The sequence below is a fragment of the Quercus lobata genome, chromosome 11, assembly GCF_001633185.2.
Source record: "Quercus lobata isolate SW786 chromosome 11, ValleyOak3.0 Primary Assembly, whole genome shotgun sequence".
Classification (NCBI taxonomy): Eukaryota; Viridiplantae; Streptophyta; class Magnoliopsida; order Fagales; family Fagaceae; genus Quercus; species Quercus lobata.
The window spans coordinates 23,989,348-24,010,323 of NC_044914.1; the positions used below are offsets into that span (position 1 = coordinate 23,989,348).

Below are 20,976 nucleotides of genomic sequence, written 5' to 3' on the forward strand. Positions count from 1 at the left end.
GTTCATGGATTGTGGTACAGTTCCAACCATGGGTATGACCTATAAAAATAAAGATGGATAATGGAATAGACACGTGATCAAAATATGTCTTAGCAATAAAATGTGAGCTGAGAGACTAATTGAACTTGATTTAAACTAATAAAGAAACAATTTTAATTTGCTCAGAAAAATTTACATACCTCCCGTGCTGCCTCCATGCTCAATCTACGAAGATCAGCATCTGTTCCAGTAACAGTGGCTCCTCCTCGACCAGTAACTGTTTTCTTCTTCATCATTGCACTTGACATTGGCGCCTTTGGAACAGTGCGGACATAGCTGAAACCTAGGCCCCGACCAGATGGATCACCAACACCAGTAATTTCCATACGCTCAATATTTTCTTTTCCCTACAAGAAAAAGGAATGCCTATCAGTAGCATGTTGGACATCATGTCAGCTTCAACTAAACAAATCTTAATATAGTTAGTCATGAAGATAAAGTGGCTTGAGACTAAAAAGCCAATATTCATGTACTATCAACAAATAATCATAAAAAGTAGCACTGCCAGCCTCCAACACATGATCAGCAGTATGCCATACAAATTTCTCAAAAGCAGGTTAACATATTTTACCTGAACTACACATGCAAAAAAATTGCTACTCAAGCTCCACGGAGTTATCTGCAGCTCCCTCTCGATGTGCGATGCAGCAGCCAGAACTATAGCTTCATCGGGTAGCCGACTCATTGCAGATGAAATGGAAGAAGGTAATACCCCAGAAATTCCCAAATGTTTGAGCCGGTAGATACCAGCTTGCATGCTTTCATAGGAACAAACCTAAGCCCAAAACAAGTAAAAAACAATCAGGAGCTTTATATGAAAAGAATAAGCAATTATCAACCAAAAGCTGTTCCTGTGTAAAATGTAGTGGATAAAACAAATGTAGTAACATGGATGAATATTTTAGGAATGCATAAGACCAATGTTGCACTTATCATCAACAAACTCTTCGACATATGTGACTATATATGGTTTATTTAAAACTCATTAGATCCCAATATACCAGAACAATCGCATGACATGCTCACAAATGAACACGTTGGCCTACAAGCAACATACCACAACGGCTTTTCCCTACGTTCATCTTCCATTTATTTTAAAACTCAGGATTTATTATAAAAGAGTAGAGGAGCATAAACCAAATTCAAAGAAATTACAAAAGGTGGCCTCATAACAGGAGGCACACAAAAAAGAGGTGAAGAAGATGAAAAGAAACAGCAGGCTTCAATCATCTTCGGACTCTTAGTTTACCTCAATCCTATATCAGCATCAACCATGCCTCAGACCTTGTGCAGCTCACAAAAGATGGTGCCCCAAAAACTTCAACTCTAAATATGCACTACAGTGTTCAAGTAAATAAACACTAATAGCATTGAACTATATGCCCATGGTTCTAGAACTTGGTTCTACAATCTTGATTGGTTTTCCATCTTTTCACTGTATGCTTTAGTGTTGATTTAGGAGCACTCTAAACACAAATCCAAGGGTAATGGGACTTCTTTTAAAGCATTTTACGAAATAGATTTTTTTTTTTTTTTTTTTTTGTGGCTATTTGACATACTGAATAATATTTTCTTATATTTTATTGGAGGAGACCTGAATGGTAATGTTGAAAAAGATAGTGGGGGCTTTAAAAGAGTTCATGGAGTCCAGAGATATGGAGTAAAAAATGAATAAGGAGAGATACTATTCTAGACTTTTCAATAGAGTATGATTCGATATTAACTCAGTTCAAGAAGAGGGACTCAGCACCAAATTTCCCCCAAAAGTGGGACAAATGATAGTCAAATAGATTTCTTCCTAGCTCAAAAAGTTGATAGTAGATGCTGTAAAGAATGTAAGGTGATACTAGTAGTAAGTGTAACCACTCAACATAGGATGGTGGTACTAGATATTTGTCTTAGAAGATGGAAAGAAGAGATATTAGACAAAGTAACCCTAGAATCAGATGGTAGGGTTTAAAGGGAAATAAACAAGGTATGTTTAAAGATAAAATGGTTAAAGAAGAAAAGTGGAGATGAAGATGTTGATAAGATTTGGAATGAAATGGCTAGTTGTATTAAAAGAATGGCTAAAGAAGTATTTTGGAGAATCTAAAGGATGTGAGAGACCGACTAAGGGGACTTTGTAGGTGAATATGGGAATTAAAGCAACAATTAGATTAAAAAGAGAGAGCTACAAAAACCTGCAAAGATGTAAAGGCATTGCTTCTTATGAAAATTATGAAGCTATGAAGAGGGAAGCAAAAAAGGATGTCCAAGGACTAAATGCAAGGCTTATGAGGAATTTTATAGCAAGATGGGGGATGAAGGATGAAGAAAAGTATATTTATAAATTATAACCTTATTAAGACAAGGGAAATAAAACAAGACACTTGAATGGTGTTAAGTACATTAAAGATGAAGGTCAAAGAGTGCCAGTAACAGAAAAGGAGATTAAAGAGAGATCAAACGTTTATTTTGATAAATTTTTTAATGGAAGTGATACAAAAAATTGGAGCAAATTAAGTAACCAAATTGAGGATAGCAATCATAGGCTTGTCCAAAGAATTATGACGACCAAAGTAAAGGACAAATTGAGGAGGATGAAAACAAGAAAAGCTGTGGGACCTGATGAAATTCTCATTGAAGTTTGTAAGTGCTTGAGCAATGTGGTTGTATGCTAGTAGACAAATCTTTTCAGTAAGATCTTAAGAGTTAACAAAATGCCTAGTGAGTGGAGAAGTCCTCTAATACCTATTTACAAGAACAATAGAGATATTAAAGACACTACAAATTACCATGAAATTAAGCGTGTGAGTCACACTAGAGAAAAGCAAATATGAAGAATATGAATTTTCAAAGCAGAATATGAAGAAAAGCGAACAGATAATATGAAACTGCAGGAGAGAGTGATTGAACATAGAACACAAAACAACAATATTGAAAAATAAATTTGGTTTTATGTCATAGCAATCTACCATTGAAGCTATTTCTTACTTAGACGTCAAATTGGGAAATATAGAGAAGACCATAAAAATCTCCATATGGTTTTTATTGACCTAGAAAAAGCTTGTGATAATGTCTCTAGAGAGGTTATGGGGTGGGTTTTAGAGAAGAAAGGAGTTCATATAAAGTATACTAAATTAATTAAAGATATATATATCATGGAGTTTTAACTAGTGTAAAAATAAGTGAAGGCATCAAAAGTGAGTTTCCTATCACTATAGGTTTGCATCAAGGTTCAACATTAAGCCCAATCTCCTTGCACTAGAGATGGATGAGCTCACTAAATTGATTCAAGATGAAGTCCTTTGGGTGCAAGCTTTTTCGTGGATGATATATTTTTAGTGGATGAGCTTGAAAAGACTACACTTTTGGAGGAGAGTCGGAGGCAAAAGTCTATTACCAATCTTGTGGTGGATGCAGAGTTAACTACAGATTCAGCTTCCATCAGTGTTTGTATTACTCAGCTTTATAAACCTCATTACACTGAGGATGGCGTATGAAGACCTTGGTTGAATGGACTAGAGTTTTCAAGGATTTCAGAGGAGAATGCTGGTTGGCTATATAGACCCTTAAAGGAAGATGAAGTTCTTGGCATGACTAAAAATTTTAATAGCGGCAATCCCCCGGGCCGTACAGTTCTCCTATGTCTTTCTTTCAAATTTGTTGAAGTATTCACAAATATGATTTAATGCTAGTATTTCAGAATTTTTATATTCAAGGTAAGTTTGAGAAAAGCCTAAATGCGACATTCATTGCTCTAATCCCAAAAAACAAAATGTGGATGTGAGAGATTTTCGACCTATCAGCTTAGTGGGTGAGTTATATAAAATTATTGCCAAAGTTTTGGCTAATAGACTTTGGGTAGTGTTGCATGAAATTATTTTTGAGTCCCAAAATGCCTTTGTCATGGGAAAACAAATTTGAGACCTTTTCCTTATTAAGAATGAGTGTCTGGATAGCATATCAAATTTTGGAAAGCTAGGGGCACTGTGCAATTAAATGTGGAAAAAGCAAATGATCACTTTTTTGATGAGTAAAAAAAGTATGCGCTCATGTTAAATGGGATTTCCTTCTTTATGTGCTTGGGAGAGGTGGGATTTCCAAAAGATGGAGGAGTGGATTTTCTATTGTGTTTCCACTGTTAGTTCTATTTTCATTAATAGCAGCCCAAGTGGTTTTTTCGAAAGCTCAAGGTGCTTAAGGCAAGGGTATCCATTGTCACCGATGCTTTTTGTTATTGTTATGGAGGCCATAAGCTGAATGATTGATTGTGTCAATGGAGGTTGTATTTTAGGATTCTCACTAGGCACCTCTCAACACAATCCATTGATTGTGTCACATCTTCTCTTTGCAGATGACACAATATTGTGCGATGCCAATTTTGATCAGATTGTTCACCTATGTCATGTGTTGAAATGGTTTGAGGTTGGTTTTGGTTTGAATGTGAACTTAGGTAAGTCAGAGTTGGTCCCAGTGGGGATGTTCCTAATTTAGAAGAGTTGGTGAATATTTTGGGTTGTAAAGAGGCGAGGTTACCGATGAAATACTTGTGTCTTCCATTGGGTGCAAAATTCAAAGAGAAGACAACCTGAACCCAATTCTTGAGATGATGGAGAGGAGATTGGCAAAATGGAAGAGAATGTACCCATCTAAGGGTGGTCAAGTGACATTAATTAACAGCACTCTTTCCCATTTGCCAACCCTGGTTCTTCCTTTATTCAAAGAGAGGCGAGGTACCCATCTAAGGGTGGTCAAGTGACATTAATTATCTCATATTCCATCTGGTTGTTAGCTTTTGGGTCTCTCTCTATGTTCTTAATGGATATGCTTGATTCTTATACATTGAGATGATTTTTTTTTTTTTTTTTTAAGAATAATTTTACCGAAAGAATACTACTTCATGTAAAAGGGGAAAAAAGTACATAAAAAAAATTACAAAAATTACAAAAGAATTATGTAAAAAAAGATAGACTCTATAAACACTGGAATGGAAACTCCAGTTGTAAATCCCAAAGCACAAGACCAATTAAACAAAATTCCTACAAATGAAGCTAGGAGCTAATCCCCTATACTCTCCATATCCTCAAATGTACGCCTATTATGCTCCCATAAAATAATCCACATCAAATATAATGAAACCAAATATCAAATATATGACAAATGTTTTCCCATCCAGTTCTTCCACCCAAACACAAGATCAATCACTCTCTCTAGTAAAACCTAGGAGACTCCAAAAGATCCCAAAAAAAAAAAAAAAAAAAAAAAAAAGCTCTACAACTGATGGGCTCCCTTGCAATGAAGCAAAAGGCGATCCACAACATCGGCACAAGCAACACCAATCCACTAGAGTATAGCCTCTTCTCCTAAGATTATCAAAAGTAGGTACCTTCCCCCACGTCACCGTCCAAACAAAAAATGACACTCTCCGTGGGGTCATCAAAAAATTGGGTCAAAAGATCCACTGTGTGTAGGTAATATGTAACTTCGAAGACTGTTTCTATCCCTGTTGAGAGATGCCAACCATCTCTCCCTTTGCAATGAGAATGTTTTTGGTCATGTGTACACTGCCTGTGTACTTGGGATTTTTTTTATCAATAAAGATTGTTATTTATCCACACACAAAAAAAAAAAAAAAAACATTGATAGGGCCATAAGACTTGATGGTCAAGAGGTTCCAAAGAGCAAGAGGATTTGATATCTTCGATTAATATTTTATAAATATAGTTTATAAAGATAGAGAGATTGAAGAGGATGTGAATCATAAAATATGAGGATAGTGGATGAAGTATAAAGCACATCAGAAAAATTGTGCGATTGTAGAATACCTATTAAGTCAAAGGGAAAATTTTTAATAAAAATGCTACAAGACCATGCACCATGGTATTGAATGTTGAGTTGTTAAGAAGCAATGTGTTCATAAAATGATTGTAGTTGAAATGAGAATCTTAAGATGAATAAGTGGCAATACAAAGAAAGATAGGATTCCCTTTTCCTTAACCAGCAACCTCTTCTCTCTATAATAAATTGGAAGGTCAAACCAATAACTGTAGCTGAAAGATTGGCAATTTAGGAAGGACTGAATTTAACATATGAACTCCAATACTCTGGATCAATAAAATATGTGGAAGATAAGATTTGAGTTAATAATGGCAGAGGGCTATCGAGGACTGTAAATGATGCATGGATGCTAGAGCTACTGTCAACATGAATAAGAAGAGCTCACCATCTTGGGAAGACGGTGAGGTCAGCTCATCTAAGAAAAAAAGCATTTACTACTACTATTACAAAAGCAACAAATAATTGAACTCTAGCAACATGAACTTTTTATTTTTTGGGACTCAAACAACTTTGATTGGCATATCCCTGTCATTTATGTTTCAGTATTGATGTTAAACTACAAAAACTCACCAGTCATGACATCAAATATCCACCAACAAGGAATATTTTTCAATATCATGCAAGGTCTGAGATTATCTTTTCACATAGTTCTAAAAAACCTCTTCAATCAATTCTTGCGAAGTTTTCATAGAGATAACAAACAAGATTCCAATAATCAGAAAGGTTTTAGTTCATTAACAAAGAAAAGAAGGCAAATGAGATAACAAATAACTCACATCTTCAGGTTTCACTTTCTCTCTCAACTCATCCTCTGACCAAATGCGGAAATTGCGCTTCTTAACCCAAATCCACTGACCATTTGGCCTCTTCTGGAATGGTGCATATGCATTTGAAGCATTTAGGTGAGTATAGAATACAATAGAACTATCATTGAGAACATAAGCCAAAAAACCAGAGCACTACAATTTATCTAATACCAAAGCAGCACAAAGATGTTAGTGTCAGAGCCTATTAAAGACTTAAATAACAAATCTATAAAATGCATGATGACCTGCAAATTAGCATGCTCCTTTAATTTCTTCCTAATAATGGCTTCAGAGAGGTAAGGAAACTGTCCAGGCAACTCATCTGCACGAATGCAAGGGAGCAAATGACGCTTTTCGAAAGCTCGGAACTCACGCGCCATGTACACCAATAGCCTGTTTGTCATATAAGTCTGAAGGGCCTTTGATCCAGGAGATATCACCTCCATGAGAGGCTCCTGCAAAGAAAAATCAACCAAACCAGATTGGCGCCACACCACAAAAGCTTTCCTTGACACAAATAAACCTCCAATAAAATGAAAGTGGTGTGCAGTCATAGTTCAAACAAAACATCAACTAACAACAGTTTATCCTGACCATGAATTTCCAACAGGACAAGTTCAGGGGTATATTCCACTCCCCCTCTCCAGGCCCTGCCCCTGCTCCACACCCAGGTGCAACAAAAACACAGTCCCACCATCCATCAGTGATATAAAATCCCCAACCCACCCTGCCCCACATTGAGAAACAATTTTTTTTTTTTTTGGAAGGGCTTGGGAAAAATGAGGTCATGTCAACCCATAACTAAATTTCACACAAAGGATTAAATAAAATAAAAAAACCATGATCATCCATATACCCAAAAAATTTCCAAATTGCACCAAGTATATCTAAGAATCTAAGATATTCCTCTTCCATTTGTTTAGCTACTCTCTCTCTCTCTCAATACTTCTGTTCTCACTTCTCCATCTCTCTCTGTTTTTCATTCACATCTAATTTCAGGATATTTCCCTGTTTTGCATATCATTTTTTCTTTTGCACATCACGTACAATTTCCTTAACAAAATAATATTTACTGTTAAGAATTTGTTAATATTATTTTCTTTCTGTCATGCATAGGTAAGTCCAGCTGGTAATAATGATTTCCGTAGGAACTAGCTAGGAGCCAGAAGTGACACGACCAGTATCATTAGTAGAAATAATCACTTCAAGCACCAGCAAAGGGTAAAACAACATTATCAACAGATATTAAGAGAAATAGAGAAAAAGTATAACATAAAGGACATATCCAGGAAGACTACTACTACGGCAAACCTGTTGTCCAACAACATTAACCCTGTCAATGCGTCTAATGGAAAGTTTTCCCTTTGCCGAACGAACCAAGAGATAGTCAGTCGAGGGCACCTTATGGGGAAATACGGGTGCTCTATACATGTTTGTTTCAAGAGATGACTGACTGCATCCTGGTTTTATATCTCCAAGGTAAGGGGATTTATCAGCAGGGTCCAGAACAATGACATGCCCCAAGCTGCTGTTTCCATTTCGCAACTGGGAGCCAGTTTGATCATCTGGGGCAGATTTTTGATAATAAGTGCAAAGTCTTGCACCCATCCCAGCATTGCCCAACAGCAATGGTCTTTCCTCACAATACCTAAAGAGGAATTAAGACTGATTATTATGTGGGAATTGCCATAATACTGAACTTAAAAAATGAAAGTAATCTTGGCATCAAAAGAAAAACTAAGCAACAACAACATGCACACAATAGAGGTTCTTTGTGCTAAGATTATGAAATGTATACCAGTGAAATCCAAAAATTAATTGCTGCCAATAGCAGAATAGGAAACAGTTGTCACCCAATTTATGTTTCTCCTATGACTCACAAAATAAGAAGATTCGCAAGAAAGTATGAAGAACACTAAAAGAATAAAAGATAACACACAACAACCCAGAAAGCCCTCCTCATATGGTAGTGTTTAGGAGATAAGGTGACCTAAATTAAAGCTGTGAAACAAAACTTTTAACTCACTTACTCCATTAGGAAGACATGACCATCTTTCACTGAAAGTTCAGATTTCTTCTTGAATGCCCCAGGGGGACGCAGAGACTTTTTCTCTCCAGGCATCTTTTGTGCCCTTGGTGACAAGTGTATTTTTGAACGAACAAGATGAAGCAAGGAGTTTGGTTGAACATTTTGGGAAGCAAGAGATCCATGGTCTTCAAGTTCCTTCCCTAAGTAAAATAACTTTACCACTTCGGGCAGCTTGAAGTCTACCAAAAAAAAGTGCCATGTAAGCGCTCTGTCTTCAGAAAAGATTTAGATATAGGAGATGACGTCCTAAGACATGAAATAGTAAAATTATAAAGACAGTAAGCACAAGCAATTAATGAACTAAATAAATAGAGTGCATAACCACTCCATATGAGAAATGACAACCTAGCTTTTTAGAAGCTTTTACTTTGACAGAAGAGATGGTTTCCTCAGGATCCACTTGAATTTTGCTTCCTTTACCACCCAAGCTTTTCACAATAAGTTTCATGGGCCCTTGGGTAGGCAACTTCCCTTGTTCTTTGACAGCCACCACATTGTCATGGGGATACCACAAAGCTTTTGGCCGATGAAAATTGGCTAGTTCTTTGCTGCAAAACAAAAGGTAAGACTCCAAAGGATGAGTGGAAGATATAGAGCAGAATATAGTAGAATTAACTGTAAGTCTACATGAAAAATACCATTGTGGATCACATGCAAGTACAAAAAAAAACCCTTGAGGTAAACCAGGAATACCCAATATATACACAATCATAACAAACTGCAGGAAAGTAATCATGATTAAGTATTATCATCACGACTATGATAATGACAACATACGTGAAGGGGCATGGCACATTCTGCCGCCGATAACAAAAAAAGCTCCTGGGCTTTGGGCAGTTTGGCTCATTAAAGCATAAAGTTATATTTATTCTAACATATAACATTTTCCTCTGTTTGGTGCAGAATAAAATCCTACTCAAAAGAAACCTTTTCTACAGTCAATGGAAAATAACCCAAAAGTGGCATAAAATATTAAAATGTTTTATACTTCTAAGAAGTGTAAAACATTTACCACATTACACGAGTTACCTTCCCTGCGAGACAGGGAAAAAAAAAAAAACCCCCAAGTCTCAACAGTATCTCTCTCTCTCTCTCTCTCACACACACACACACAGAAACAATGGCATATCAATCATATGATCAACACAAACCACCACATCGCCATTGAGGAAAATCTACTCCAATAATTTCATCACCAACAGATTTGGTTCCAAATCCACACTCTCTGACCTTGCTGCGCTAGGCCCAGTGCATACGCAACACTCTTACACCATGCTCTTCCACACTCAATCCACTCTCATTTTGCCTGGCAGGCCCAAAAAAAGAAACAGCCTAAGGGATTAGCCCATTGAGTGAGAATTCTTCCCATACAAGTTCCAAATTCTCTGGTCCTTGCACTCACTTCGTTTCAGGTTCGACAACGCTATTTGAGTTTAGTTTGGTGACTGCAGTTTGATTGGAATATTGTTTTTAAATATTGGTTAAATTTGACGATTTGGGTTGGTTTGGATTTGGATTTTTTGAATTGGATTTTCATTTATTTTCTACTTGCTCTACACTATATTCATTTTGTGAATGAAACTTGTTGATTATAAAATTATATTGAATTATTTAATACAATTCTGTTATTTATCAACAAAAAAAATTTATATTGAATTACATGATATATTAATGTTTCCATGCAAGCAAAATAGTGGAAATTTTTTTTGGAATAATTTTCTGAGTTGTAACCAAACAAAGGAGAACAAGTCGCTTCCACAAGAAAAAATGGGGCGTAAAAGTTGTGTTGGGCCATCATAACTGGGATGCATCCCAGGTTTGTTGAGGCACATCATCACCATCTACTACCTACTTTTTGTTTTATGATGGGCCCAAGCTCAACAAACCCCAAACTTTCCATTAAATTCTTACCCCATTATCCATCAACAAACCCCAAAATTTCCATTAAATTCTTACCCCATTATCCATGAATGACCATTCCCCGAGTCTAGTTTATGAATCTTAATTATTCTGTCAAGATCAGACTAGAATTTGAAGAACGTATCTGCTGGATCCAACAAACAGTAAGTTATTTTTTATTTTTTTATTTTTTTTATAAGAACAGTAAGTTATTTCACGTCAACTCTTTTTATAGGCAGCTCTCTAATGGGGGCAGTATTTTCCCTTGGAAGTCTATTTGGAAGGTCAAAGCTGCTTCTTTTGCGTGGACTGCAGTCTGGGGCAAACTCTTACTCTAGATAATCTTCAAAGGCATGGGATTGTTGTGGTTGATTGGTGCTTCCTGTGCAAGCAGAGTGGAGAGAGTGTTGATCATATTTTGCTGCAGTGCGAGTATACTAGAGACTAGAGAGTAATGGTCTTTGGTTCTGTGCTTACTTGGAGAATATTGGGATATGCCCCGGTGTGTGGTGGATTTGTTGGTGTGTTGGATAGGGCGGTTTGGAAATTTAGGGGCAGCAAAAGTTGGAAGGCCATCCCTTTGTGTCTTATGTGAGCCATTTGGTGAGAATAGAACAGCCACGCTTTTGAAGGTTTGGAGCGATCGACAATGGAGCTAAATTGCTTGTTCTGTAGTCCTTGTTTGAATGGATGACTAAAACCCCAGGACACTTAAGTTCCCATTTTTTAGACTTTTTAGACTCTTGCAATTTGTAACCTTTCTGCATCCCCAGTAGGCTTCTTGTGTATTGGAGGTGTAGTTTTCTTTACTAAAGTTTCTTATTTACTTCTCAAACAAAAAAGCACACAACATGATGGAAATAATAGCTATAACTTACTTGCTCAACTTTAGCTTCATTGTCTGCAGCATAAGTGCAGGTTGCGAATGAAAAACTTTGACACCATGAACTGTACGTTTTTCGGAATTTGATTTAATTTTCTGAGAAGATTTTCTGTTTGAATAGTGTTTGTCATTAGCAACAGATCGCCAACCAGCTTGGCCTCCATGACCAGGTTGCTCAAAAGACTCCCCAGTCCTTGACTTCATGGAACGAGTTATAATCATAGCCCTTGCATGAAGCCCAAGATGTTTAGCATCCTTGCTATCCAAAATTTCAAAAAGCATTTGCTCATCTTGAAGATCAAGGATTAACTTTGGCTTTTCAATGGGCCTATTTGTCTCCCATATTATTTTGTCAAACCAAGACCCTTCCAGCAAGTCTTTATATTGTGATGTGAGCTTGTTATAATGCTTTAAACCATCACTTTGGTGAAAATCCTCACTAGCATTCTCCTTTCCACCATCTGCATGATCAGAAATATCCACTTCTAAGCAGGATTCTAACCTCAAAAGTTGGGGATGATATTGTCTTAATGAGAATGGAGGGGAAGAGTTTCTTGAGCCAAAGGGCTCCAGCAAATCAGGATAGCGGCGAAGAAAACTATTATGATCATTCTCATCTGGTTCTGTTTGGGGCTCTGACCCAGGATTTTGTCGCCCTGTCTCGAGTTCTGCTTCACTAACAACTGAAGCGTCCAAGTCAGGTCCAGAAATTTCACAACTTTCAACAGAATTTTCACTCGCTACAGGAGAATTGTCCCAAAGAATTCCCTTTTCCCAGTCTTGCTGATCAAGAGGATAAAACCCAGGACATCGTGGTGCCTGCAATCCAACAGAAAAATTTCCTATTACCCCATCTTTCATTGGTTCTGCACTGAGACAGGAGTCCTTTCTTTGCCCATCATCTTCTGAAGGCAATGAGGTAGCCTCTTGCAGAACACCATATGTTGTGACCTCTGGTTTGTCATCATCAAAAACTGAGCCTTCAAGTTCAATTGAATGTGCCTGTTTCATAAATGAATAACCTTGACCAGCATCCTTTAAAAATTCCTCCTCATCCTCTTCAACAATATCAGACATGTCCAAAGATTTATACCCATCTGAAAGAATGAAACAGAGGGGGAATAGAAAATTAAACTAGAACCAGGCTAGCAAATAAAAGAACAGTTTTTCTTTACAGTCAAAATTTCAACTCTGACAAAGTAGTGAGGTTAACCTACTCAATTTTTTAATGAAGAGCAGTGATACAAATTTGCAAAAATGAACAAGTTCCAAATAAAATTCCCATCATGCTATTTCTAGACAAAATCAATGGATTATGCTGGTTTGAAACACTAAGTATGGACGAATAAATCAGATAGACAATTAGCAGAAGTGTTGAATAATAGATGTGGATTGGTATTGCATGTGTAAGAAAAGTGGAGAATATATGAATCACTTGCTTCTTAGTTGTGATGTTGCTAGAGACTTGTGGGCTATGATTTTGTGTCTTTTTAGGGTTCAATAGGTCATGCCTAGAAGAGTGGTTGATTTGTTGGCTTGTTGAAAACGACAATTTAGACAAAATCATAATGTACATATTTGGCTTGCAATTCCTCTGTCTCATGAGGTGTATTTGGAGGGAAACACCACCTGAAGTTTCAAAGGGTGTGAGAATTCGGTTTTGGAAATGAAGTTTTCGCTCTTGAGATCGTTATATGATGGAATAGCTTCCACCACATATTATTCTTTTTCAATTTTATTTGAGCTTATTGATCTTTCTAGTTTAACTGTTACTTTTTGTTTATCTCTGGTGTCCATCTCGTATAAATGGGTTGTGCCTCGTTTGTACTTTTTCAATAATTATTTCCTTATTTTTTAAAAACTGGAGGAAGATATCATATTATACGTCCAAATACCTTTGGGAATGGAGAACCTACGGTCTCTTTTCTCCCCCTTCTTCAAGGGTTCGTGAATACCAAAAATTTCAGAGAATCGTAAGATTACCATCCCATCCTCAATACACAAAACAGGCAGTGGTGTAGAGCCTTTCCCATCCAATGACTCTTCCTGACTTTGAGGTACTTCCTGCTGGAACTCATGAATTTTAAAAAATAAAAATAAAAAGTAAACATCAACATATTTATTAAAGAGTAAAATAGAATATACTGACCAGCAATGTAGACAATTCAGAGAGTAGTGCAAATGATATGTTACTTTTTTCTATGGTTGCCATTGAAAGCATATGGTGATTAAGATAATAATTAATACGCTGAAAATGATGATCATAACTAAGTCCATAATATTACATATACACTACATGACAATTAGTTTTAGCTTAAATGGCACTTCCCCTAAATGAATGAGACAGAAGGTCAGGTCAAGAATTCAAGACCCAGTAATTGCATGTGTAACTTACCAATCAAAAATTACATGTACAAAAGTAGCTTATATAATGCCAAAAGTACATCCAAAAAAATTTAGGGAAAAAAGAGTAAAAGAGCATAAAATTCATTGCGTTGTGTGTATTTAATGAGGTCGGTATGTCAAACTGAGTTCGTTTTTGGCAAGATTGTTGGTGTGGTGACCAATCCTTGAAAAGAGGCTTTCCTGCTTTGTATGAGAACTCCACAGATCAGGAAGCTTCCATGGAATCCTTGATGGTCAGGTAGGTCGAGGGGGAGAGGTGAAGTTGGGATGCATGGTTCTCTCAGGATTTTAATGATTTGGAGGTGGATTTGGTGGCTGCCTTTCTTCATCTTCTAGACTCTCATATTCCTTCGACTACGGGTGGAGATTGGGTGCGATGGAGGTTCGAGAAAAATGGGGAGTTTTGCATGTGCCGGTGTAGTGGGGGTGGATCACCTTCTAATACACTATAAGGAAGCTTATCAATTGTGGTGTCTTGTATTTAGATCATTTGGTATTTCTTGAGTCTTACTAGAGTGTGAAAGATCTTTTGTAAAACACTTGTTGAATATTTGGAATTTGGTTTCGTTTGCTTGATGTGGATTATTTGACGAGAGCAAAATAAGCATATGTTTGAGGATATGGAGAGTACAAGGGACCAGCTTCCAGCTTATTTTGTTGGCACTTTGTTTGACTAGTCTTGTGCTTTGGGGATCATGAATAGAGATTCCATTCCAATGTTTATTAAGTCTCTATCTTTTTGTACAAATTTTTGTATTTTTTGTAATTCAAGCTACTTCATGCCTTTCTTTTAATGAAGTATTCTCTTTTCAATAACATATCCATACTGGTGCTTCGAAACTCAGGCCTTATAATCCTCGTTTTCAAATATCCCAATCCATACTTGGCCCTACATTAAATTCATTAAAGAAAAATAAAATTACCCGAAACATGGAAAGATTTATTTAAACAGTACACCAATTGCCTCTCACAAGACATGGGCAAGCACGAATACAGAGACAAAACGATTTATTATTCCTTGGCTCAGCCATGAAGTATATACCTAGAATCAACTTCATAAATGTCACACAAAGTAAACTCATGAGCACATCAACCATTCTATACACTCAATCTCATTGATGCTGATTCCATTTGCAATGTATATTGGGGAATGCCCAGTGACTTTCATTTTTTTAGTTAATATTTACAAACTATTTACTTACTAGAAAGAAAATAAAATATTAAAAGGAAAAACTTTACCTCCAAAGGAAAACTCCTCCAACCCACAACCATGGAAATTGATAAAACCATCAGTCTACTTTTTATCACATGACCTATTTAATAAGTCATGTGACTTGTATAAATTATACATGTGGATGGTTTTATGAGTTGCCACCTAAAGGATTGGAGGAGGTTTTTCCAAACCAATTTGGAGAAAACTTTATCCAAATTAAAATTTGTGGTACACCACTTTCAATCATGCCACTCAAACTTAAAAAAGCTTTCAGCTTCATAATACCCATCAAAAAATTTGTCTTTCTAAAAATAAACATCTTAGAGGTAAAAGCAAAAATACTCTGGAACAGAAAATAAACACAAGAAAAAACAAATAACAACAAAAAAGGTAAAAAGATCACAAACTGACCTGGAATTCTTCTAAATCGACAGCCAACTTTTCAGCTTCTAGGGAGGCATGTTGTAAATCATCATCAAAAGATTTCTCACTTTCAGAAACCACACCAAGAATTTCACCCTGGTCACCTGAAATAAGCACGCTTAAAGAAGTCGAACATCAAAACAAAAGGCTAGGAAAGTAAAAGTTTTAAAAGTGAGAAACTACCAAATATTTGACAGCCACCATAATGATGGTAGTAGACATAATGATCTCAACCAAACCAATGATTCCACACAATTGGACCTACACATCCCTTTCAATTAAATGACCTCTAATGAGCCCACTAATTGGACACTTTTTTGTCATACATACAAGACTTTAGAACATTATGCTTTGTGTTGAGAGACTCAAATACAAGAGAAAATGCATAGCTGTAATACAATTTATGAAACAAGATGTTGTGAATTGCAAATTATTTTATCTTAGACTAAGCTTCAATTCAAACCCTCCAACTTTAGGTTTGCAGACAATTAGGCCCCTATAGCTCTGATTTTAGCAATCCCAACCCTGAAGTTTCAGCTTGGTGCCAATTTGGTCCCTCCATCCATCTCCTTTAATATGATGCTGTTAGATATCATGAGTTTCATGTTACCATTGCCAAGAGCCTTGTAGCTCAACTGGTTGGCACCTCCTAATGTTTCTAAAAAGATATCCAGGGTTTAAATCCCCCCATCCCCAACTATTGAATTATAAAATAAATAAGGTTTCATGTGACCATTAAATGACATCATCTTGGGAGAAATATTTAAGAAAAAAAATAGATGGAAATTAAATACAACCACTATTGAGGTCTAGCAACTAGGATTGTTAAGATTCTGACCAAAACCAACAAAACCAGCCCAAGCCAAGCCAAACCGACTGACTCTAGATGCTTCCGATGGTAAAAAATTTGAATTTCAGTTTCTTTCTTTCTTTCTTCTTTTTTTTTTTTTTTTTTTTTTTTTACAATTACTGACTCGGGCTGATGCGGTCATCAGTTTCGATTTTAAGGTTATGACAAAACCACACTAAACATATATATATATATATATATATATATATAATATTTTATAAATACATATATATATATATTTTTTTTTTTAATTTTACTAGTACAAAACACCACCCCACGCTAACCCCCACAACCCCCATGATTTTTCCTCACCCCATTCCTCTCTTTTCCTCAACAACTCAGATCTTGCCTGCCTTGGTCACCACCTTCACCTCCTCGAACTCCAGTCAACACCTACTCAGCCCAGACCACCGCACTCAAACTCAAAGAGAGCAAAGCTTTCAAAGTCCAAATCAAACACAGCAAAGCCAATCCATCAAAGCAAGAACAGAAAAGAAGAAAATGGGTTGTGTTATTCAAGAACAGAGAGGGAAGACTGGAAGAGCTTGTGAATGGATTGAAGAGCTCCTTAGCCCAACCCATCCCTCCATGCTCTAGATCAATGGTCAACGTTTTTCTTTTCTAGAAAACGAGATTATAAATGCTGTGATTATTTATTTTCTGTGGGGATAACTCTTTTGATTTGTTGTAGGTAAACTTGTTGGAACCGTGTTGTTTTCTCTTGCAACACCGACCAAACTGATCACATTGTACCCAAAAACTGAGACCAACGAAGTCCGGCTTCCTCCCTCCTAGCAATGTGGTTGGTGCGGTTCAAAATGGCCTCTAAAGGCCAACCACACCAGCAAGCAGAATTGAGAAATTGAAAAGAAATTTCCTTTGGGGTGACATGGGGGATGGGCTTAAGCATCATTTGGGGGGCTGGAATACAGTGTGTACTCCTATTGCTAATGGCAGATTGGATGCTAGAAGGTTAGTAACCTTTAACCAGGCCTTCCTGGGTAAATGGAAATGGCGTTTTGAAACAGAGGCATTGCAGTTGTGGAGGCGTATAGTAGCTGTGAAATATGGAGAGGGGCGGGGAGGTTTGTGCATGAAGAATGTTCATGGAACTCATGGCTGTGGCTAATGGAAAGGTATTAGCTTAGGGTGGGACAAGTTCCTGCAGTGTATACACATTGAGGCAGGTTTGTGCGGTTAAGTTCAGATTTGGCGTGACAGTTGGTGTGGTGACCTACCATTGAGGATAGCCTTTTCTGACTTGTACAGTTGTTCATTAGACCGAGATGCTTTGGTTGGCTCCTTGTCAAGAAAGGCTCCTTTACATACCTTTCTTTTCCTTAAATTGTCAATTGTCAAACATTTCCCCAAAAGGCTGCAGTCCATACAAAGAAAGCCACTCTAGAAGAAATCTTCTGCTTCCAAATGCTCTACCAAAGGAAACTTGATCACAATGGCCAGCAAGAAGATGGTAATGTACACTAACCATAAACCCCTTACTCTTATTAGGTAGCCAGCACCTCTTATCTTCCCCAATCCCCCTTACAGGTGTGCCATAAATGGTATCCATGGAACTCCAAAAACCTTCTAATTCCCAATCATGCACATCCCTGAAGAAATGCATATCCCAACGAAGGACTCCATTGGTGTACCTCAATAGATCAGCCACACTTGCCTCCTTGTTTCGAAAAATCCTAAATAATTCAAGATAGCAGTCAGCAAGAATAGTTGTTACACACCACCAGTCTAGCCAGAACTGCACTTTTGATCCATCTCCAATTTCAAACAAGATAAATTGAGACAAAGAGGGCCACCCCCATCTAATACTTTTCCACAAACTGACTCCATAGGGACCAGAGACTGAGCTAGAACACCAACCACCCCATTCACATCCATACTTTACCTCTATCACTTGACGTCACAAGGCATCCCTTTCTTACCCAAATCTCCACAACCATTTCCCTAATAAAGCTACATTAAAAAGTCTCAGATTCCTAATCCCCAAGCCACCTGAAGAAAGTGGAGCACAAACAATAGCCCATTTAACAAGATGAAATTTGGGTTCTTTTTGTTCACTTTCATGAACCTTTTGTAATTCTTTAGACTTCTTTGTGTTCACTTTCATGTACCTTTTGTAATCAAGACTTCTTCGTTTTGACTTTCATGTACATGTAGTCTTGTTCAATAAAATATGCATTTACTTATTAAAAAAATAACAATAAAATTAGGTTTATCTTGAGACAAAATTATAGATCCACGAACTTACAAATCATACACAAGTGATTCAATAGTATAAATTGATTGACAATAATAAGCCATTGCATACAAGAGTGATTTATTTGCATGGAAAAATTAATCACAATTACAATCATAATATATATATATGACACAAGACCAAAAGAAAGATAAATTTTTTACATCATGCCAATTTAACCCTAACTATATTAGATTGCCCATTTGCAATAAAAGATAACGTCTTATAAGGTTACTATTGAAGATTCAAAAGATGATACCAAGTGAAGTTATTCCCTCTACATAGTAGTGTGCACGTCTGCGTGTGAGTGTGAATGTGTATATGAATGCATCTATAAAGTGAATGAAGAGGAAATTGGGAAGTAAAAGATAATAGATACCACACCTGTTAAAGAGGTAGTTTGAACTTCCAAATTGTTATCCACCACCTCCTGTTCTTGTTCAAGTTCCTCATCATAATTTTCATCATCAAACACAGATGTAGGCTTCAATGAAGCAAGAGAAACTTCAGTAGAGAAGTACTCCTTTTTGGGTAACAAATGGTCCTCCTCACTAGCAGCTTGAATCTCTGGACCCTCATACTGCTCATCAAAATCTTCATAATCAACTGCATCTTCAGCCTTCTCATCATAATCTGACAGCAGAAGAAATCAAAAAAAAGAAAAGAAAAAGAATCAGAAGATTGAAAAGAGTGAGGGACCAAATCTACAACAGCCACCCCTACCGCAACACCTTTATAGCTGCCTATGGTTAAAAACACTAATCTGACATTAATGATATAATCTCAAGCTCAAAATCACATTTGCAACCACAGTATGAATGACTGGCAGATTCAAATCCCATATATGATATATCACACTTCTCTCTATTTCTTATCTTTATGATAGAGAGAGGGAGAGAGGAGAAGATAAAAGCAAAATGTAAATCTAAGGTATCTGCATTATCTACATGGAAAGCCACTATGCAATCATTTCCAAGACAAACTACAGCTTGAAGTGCAAACCAGCACAAGGGTGCCTCCTGCACCAGTTCACATTCTAGTTGAAGTAAATTTAATGATTAGTTTCTAATTTGTCATTTACAATACCAAGTTCTTCAAACCTCAATAGTAGAAAACATTAGAGAAGCTGAATCTGGAAGAAGAAAATGACTTTAAGAGATAGAGAGAGATTAGGACTAGCGTCCAAGGTCACTCCAATAGAGATACCATGGCACCTACATCTTTATCTCTGTGATTGGTAAAGGGGATTTCATCACAGACAGACATTAAATGGTTTGGAACCTTTGGAACTACAGCTTTTGGGCCTTTCATAATGAACTTCACTTGGTATCTCCTAAGTTCACCCTTACATTTTGTTACCACAATTTAATTTCCCTACTAATGATTTTATTTTATCAAAATCAAATGCCTACACATTATTCATTCCTAACGCTCTGTTTGTTTCATTGGAAAACTTTCTATAAAGATAGTTTTCCACATTTTCCAGTGTTTGGTAGCACAAAAAAAACCTGGTCAATAGAAAACTATCTTTGGTCAACAGAAAACTCTAATAAAAATAAGGCTTATTTTCTATAGGTTGTTTTCCAAAAATTTCTTTTGGAAAACAATCTCTCTCACGTGTTGCATCTCCTATAAATATTATCTTCGTCTATAGCCATGGGAAACATAATTTTTTGGCGCCTTCTCTCTCTCATGGTAAGTTCTCACTTTTTCTCTTTTCCCTTTGCTTTTTCTCTCCTCACACCCTCATTGTCACTAACTCTGGTCTCTCCTCTTCCCATAGATCTCTCTCTCTATCTCTCTTCTCTCTTTTCTCCATGTTTCTCTTCCCCTCTATAACGCAATTCTCTTATTAGATTTTTTTTTTTTTTCCTTCACTGATCGGTCAATAGCTCCAACTTGCAAAGGAAAACAAATTTGCAGTGGTAATTATTTCATTCCTCTCTATCAAAATCTCAATTCTTTGCTTTGAATTTCAAGCTCAATTTTCTTTTTTCTCTAAGAAATTTTCGGTTTGATAGATTACAGGCAAAAGTTAATTCTTTTTCGTACATAAAGTGCAAAAAAATAAAAAATAAAAAAGAAGAAGAAGAAAGAAATAATGAAGTAAAAGATAAAAATTTTAAACATAGTACCTATATTGCTCTAAATTGCTTTTACATGGGACAATCTTTACTGTGGACTAATAATATTGTTATATAATGAATGATAATTGTTTAGGAGAATTGCATTTGTTGGCAAATACTTTTTTTGTTGGCAGATACTATGCAGTGATGATATATTATACAATA

The 20,976-nt window shown here is 36.5% G+C and overlaps 1 protein-coding gene across 2 annotated transcripts in view; it reads right to left on the bottom strand.

Moving 5' to 3' along the window:
- Positions 1-20,976, bottom strand: part of LOC115968655 (transcription initiation factor TFIID subunit 1) — a 45,806-nt gene that overhangs the window by 13,505 nt on the left and 11,325 nt on the right. Inside the window, exons 6-16 of one of the 2 annotated variants that reach the window (XM_031088102.1) lie at positions 19,070-19,318; positions 15,570-15,685; positions 13,435-13,603; positions 11,535-12,636; positions 9,103-9,305; positions 8,699-8,936; positions 7,980-8,316; positions 6,914-7,123; positions 6,639-6,731; positions 611-814; positions 180-386 (exon numbers count right to left, since the gene is read on the bottom strand). In XM_031088102.1, coding sequence (XP_030943962.1) covers positions 180-386; positions 611-814; positions 6,639-6,731; positions 6,914-7,123; positions 7,980-8,316; positions 8,699-8,936; positions 9,103-9,305; positions 11,535-12,636; positions 13,435-13,603; positions 15,570-15,685; positions 19,070-19,318 — 3,128 coding nt within the window. Of the gene's footprint in view, positions 1-179; positions 387-610; positions 815-6,638; positions 6,732-6,913; positions 7,124-7,979; positions 8,317-8,698; positions 8,937-9,102; positions 9,306-11,534; positions 12,637-13,434; positions 13,607-15,569; positions 15,686-19,069; positions 19,319-20,976 lie in introns of both variants that reach the window. The other variant, XM_031088101.1, reaches the window with a different exon arrangement.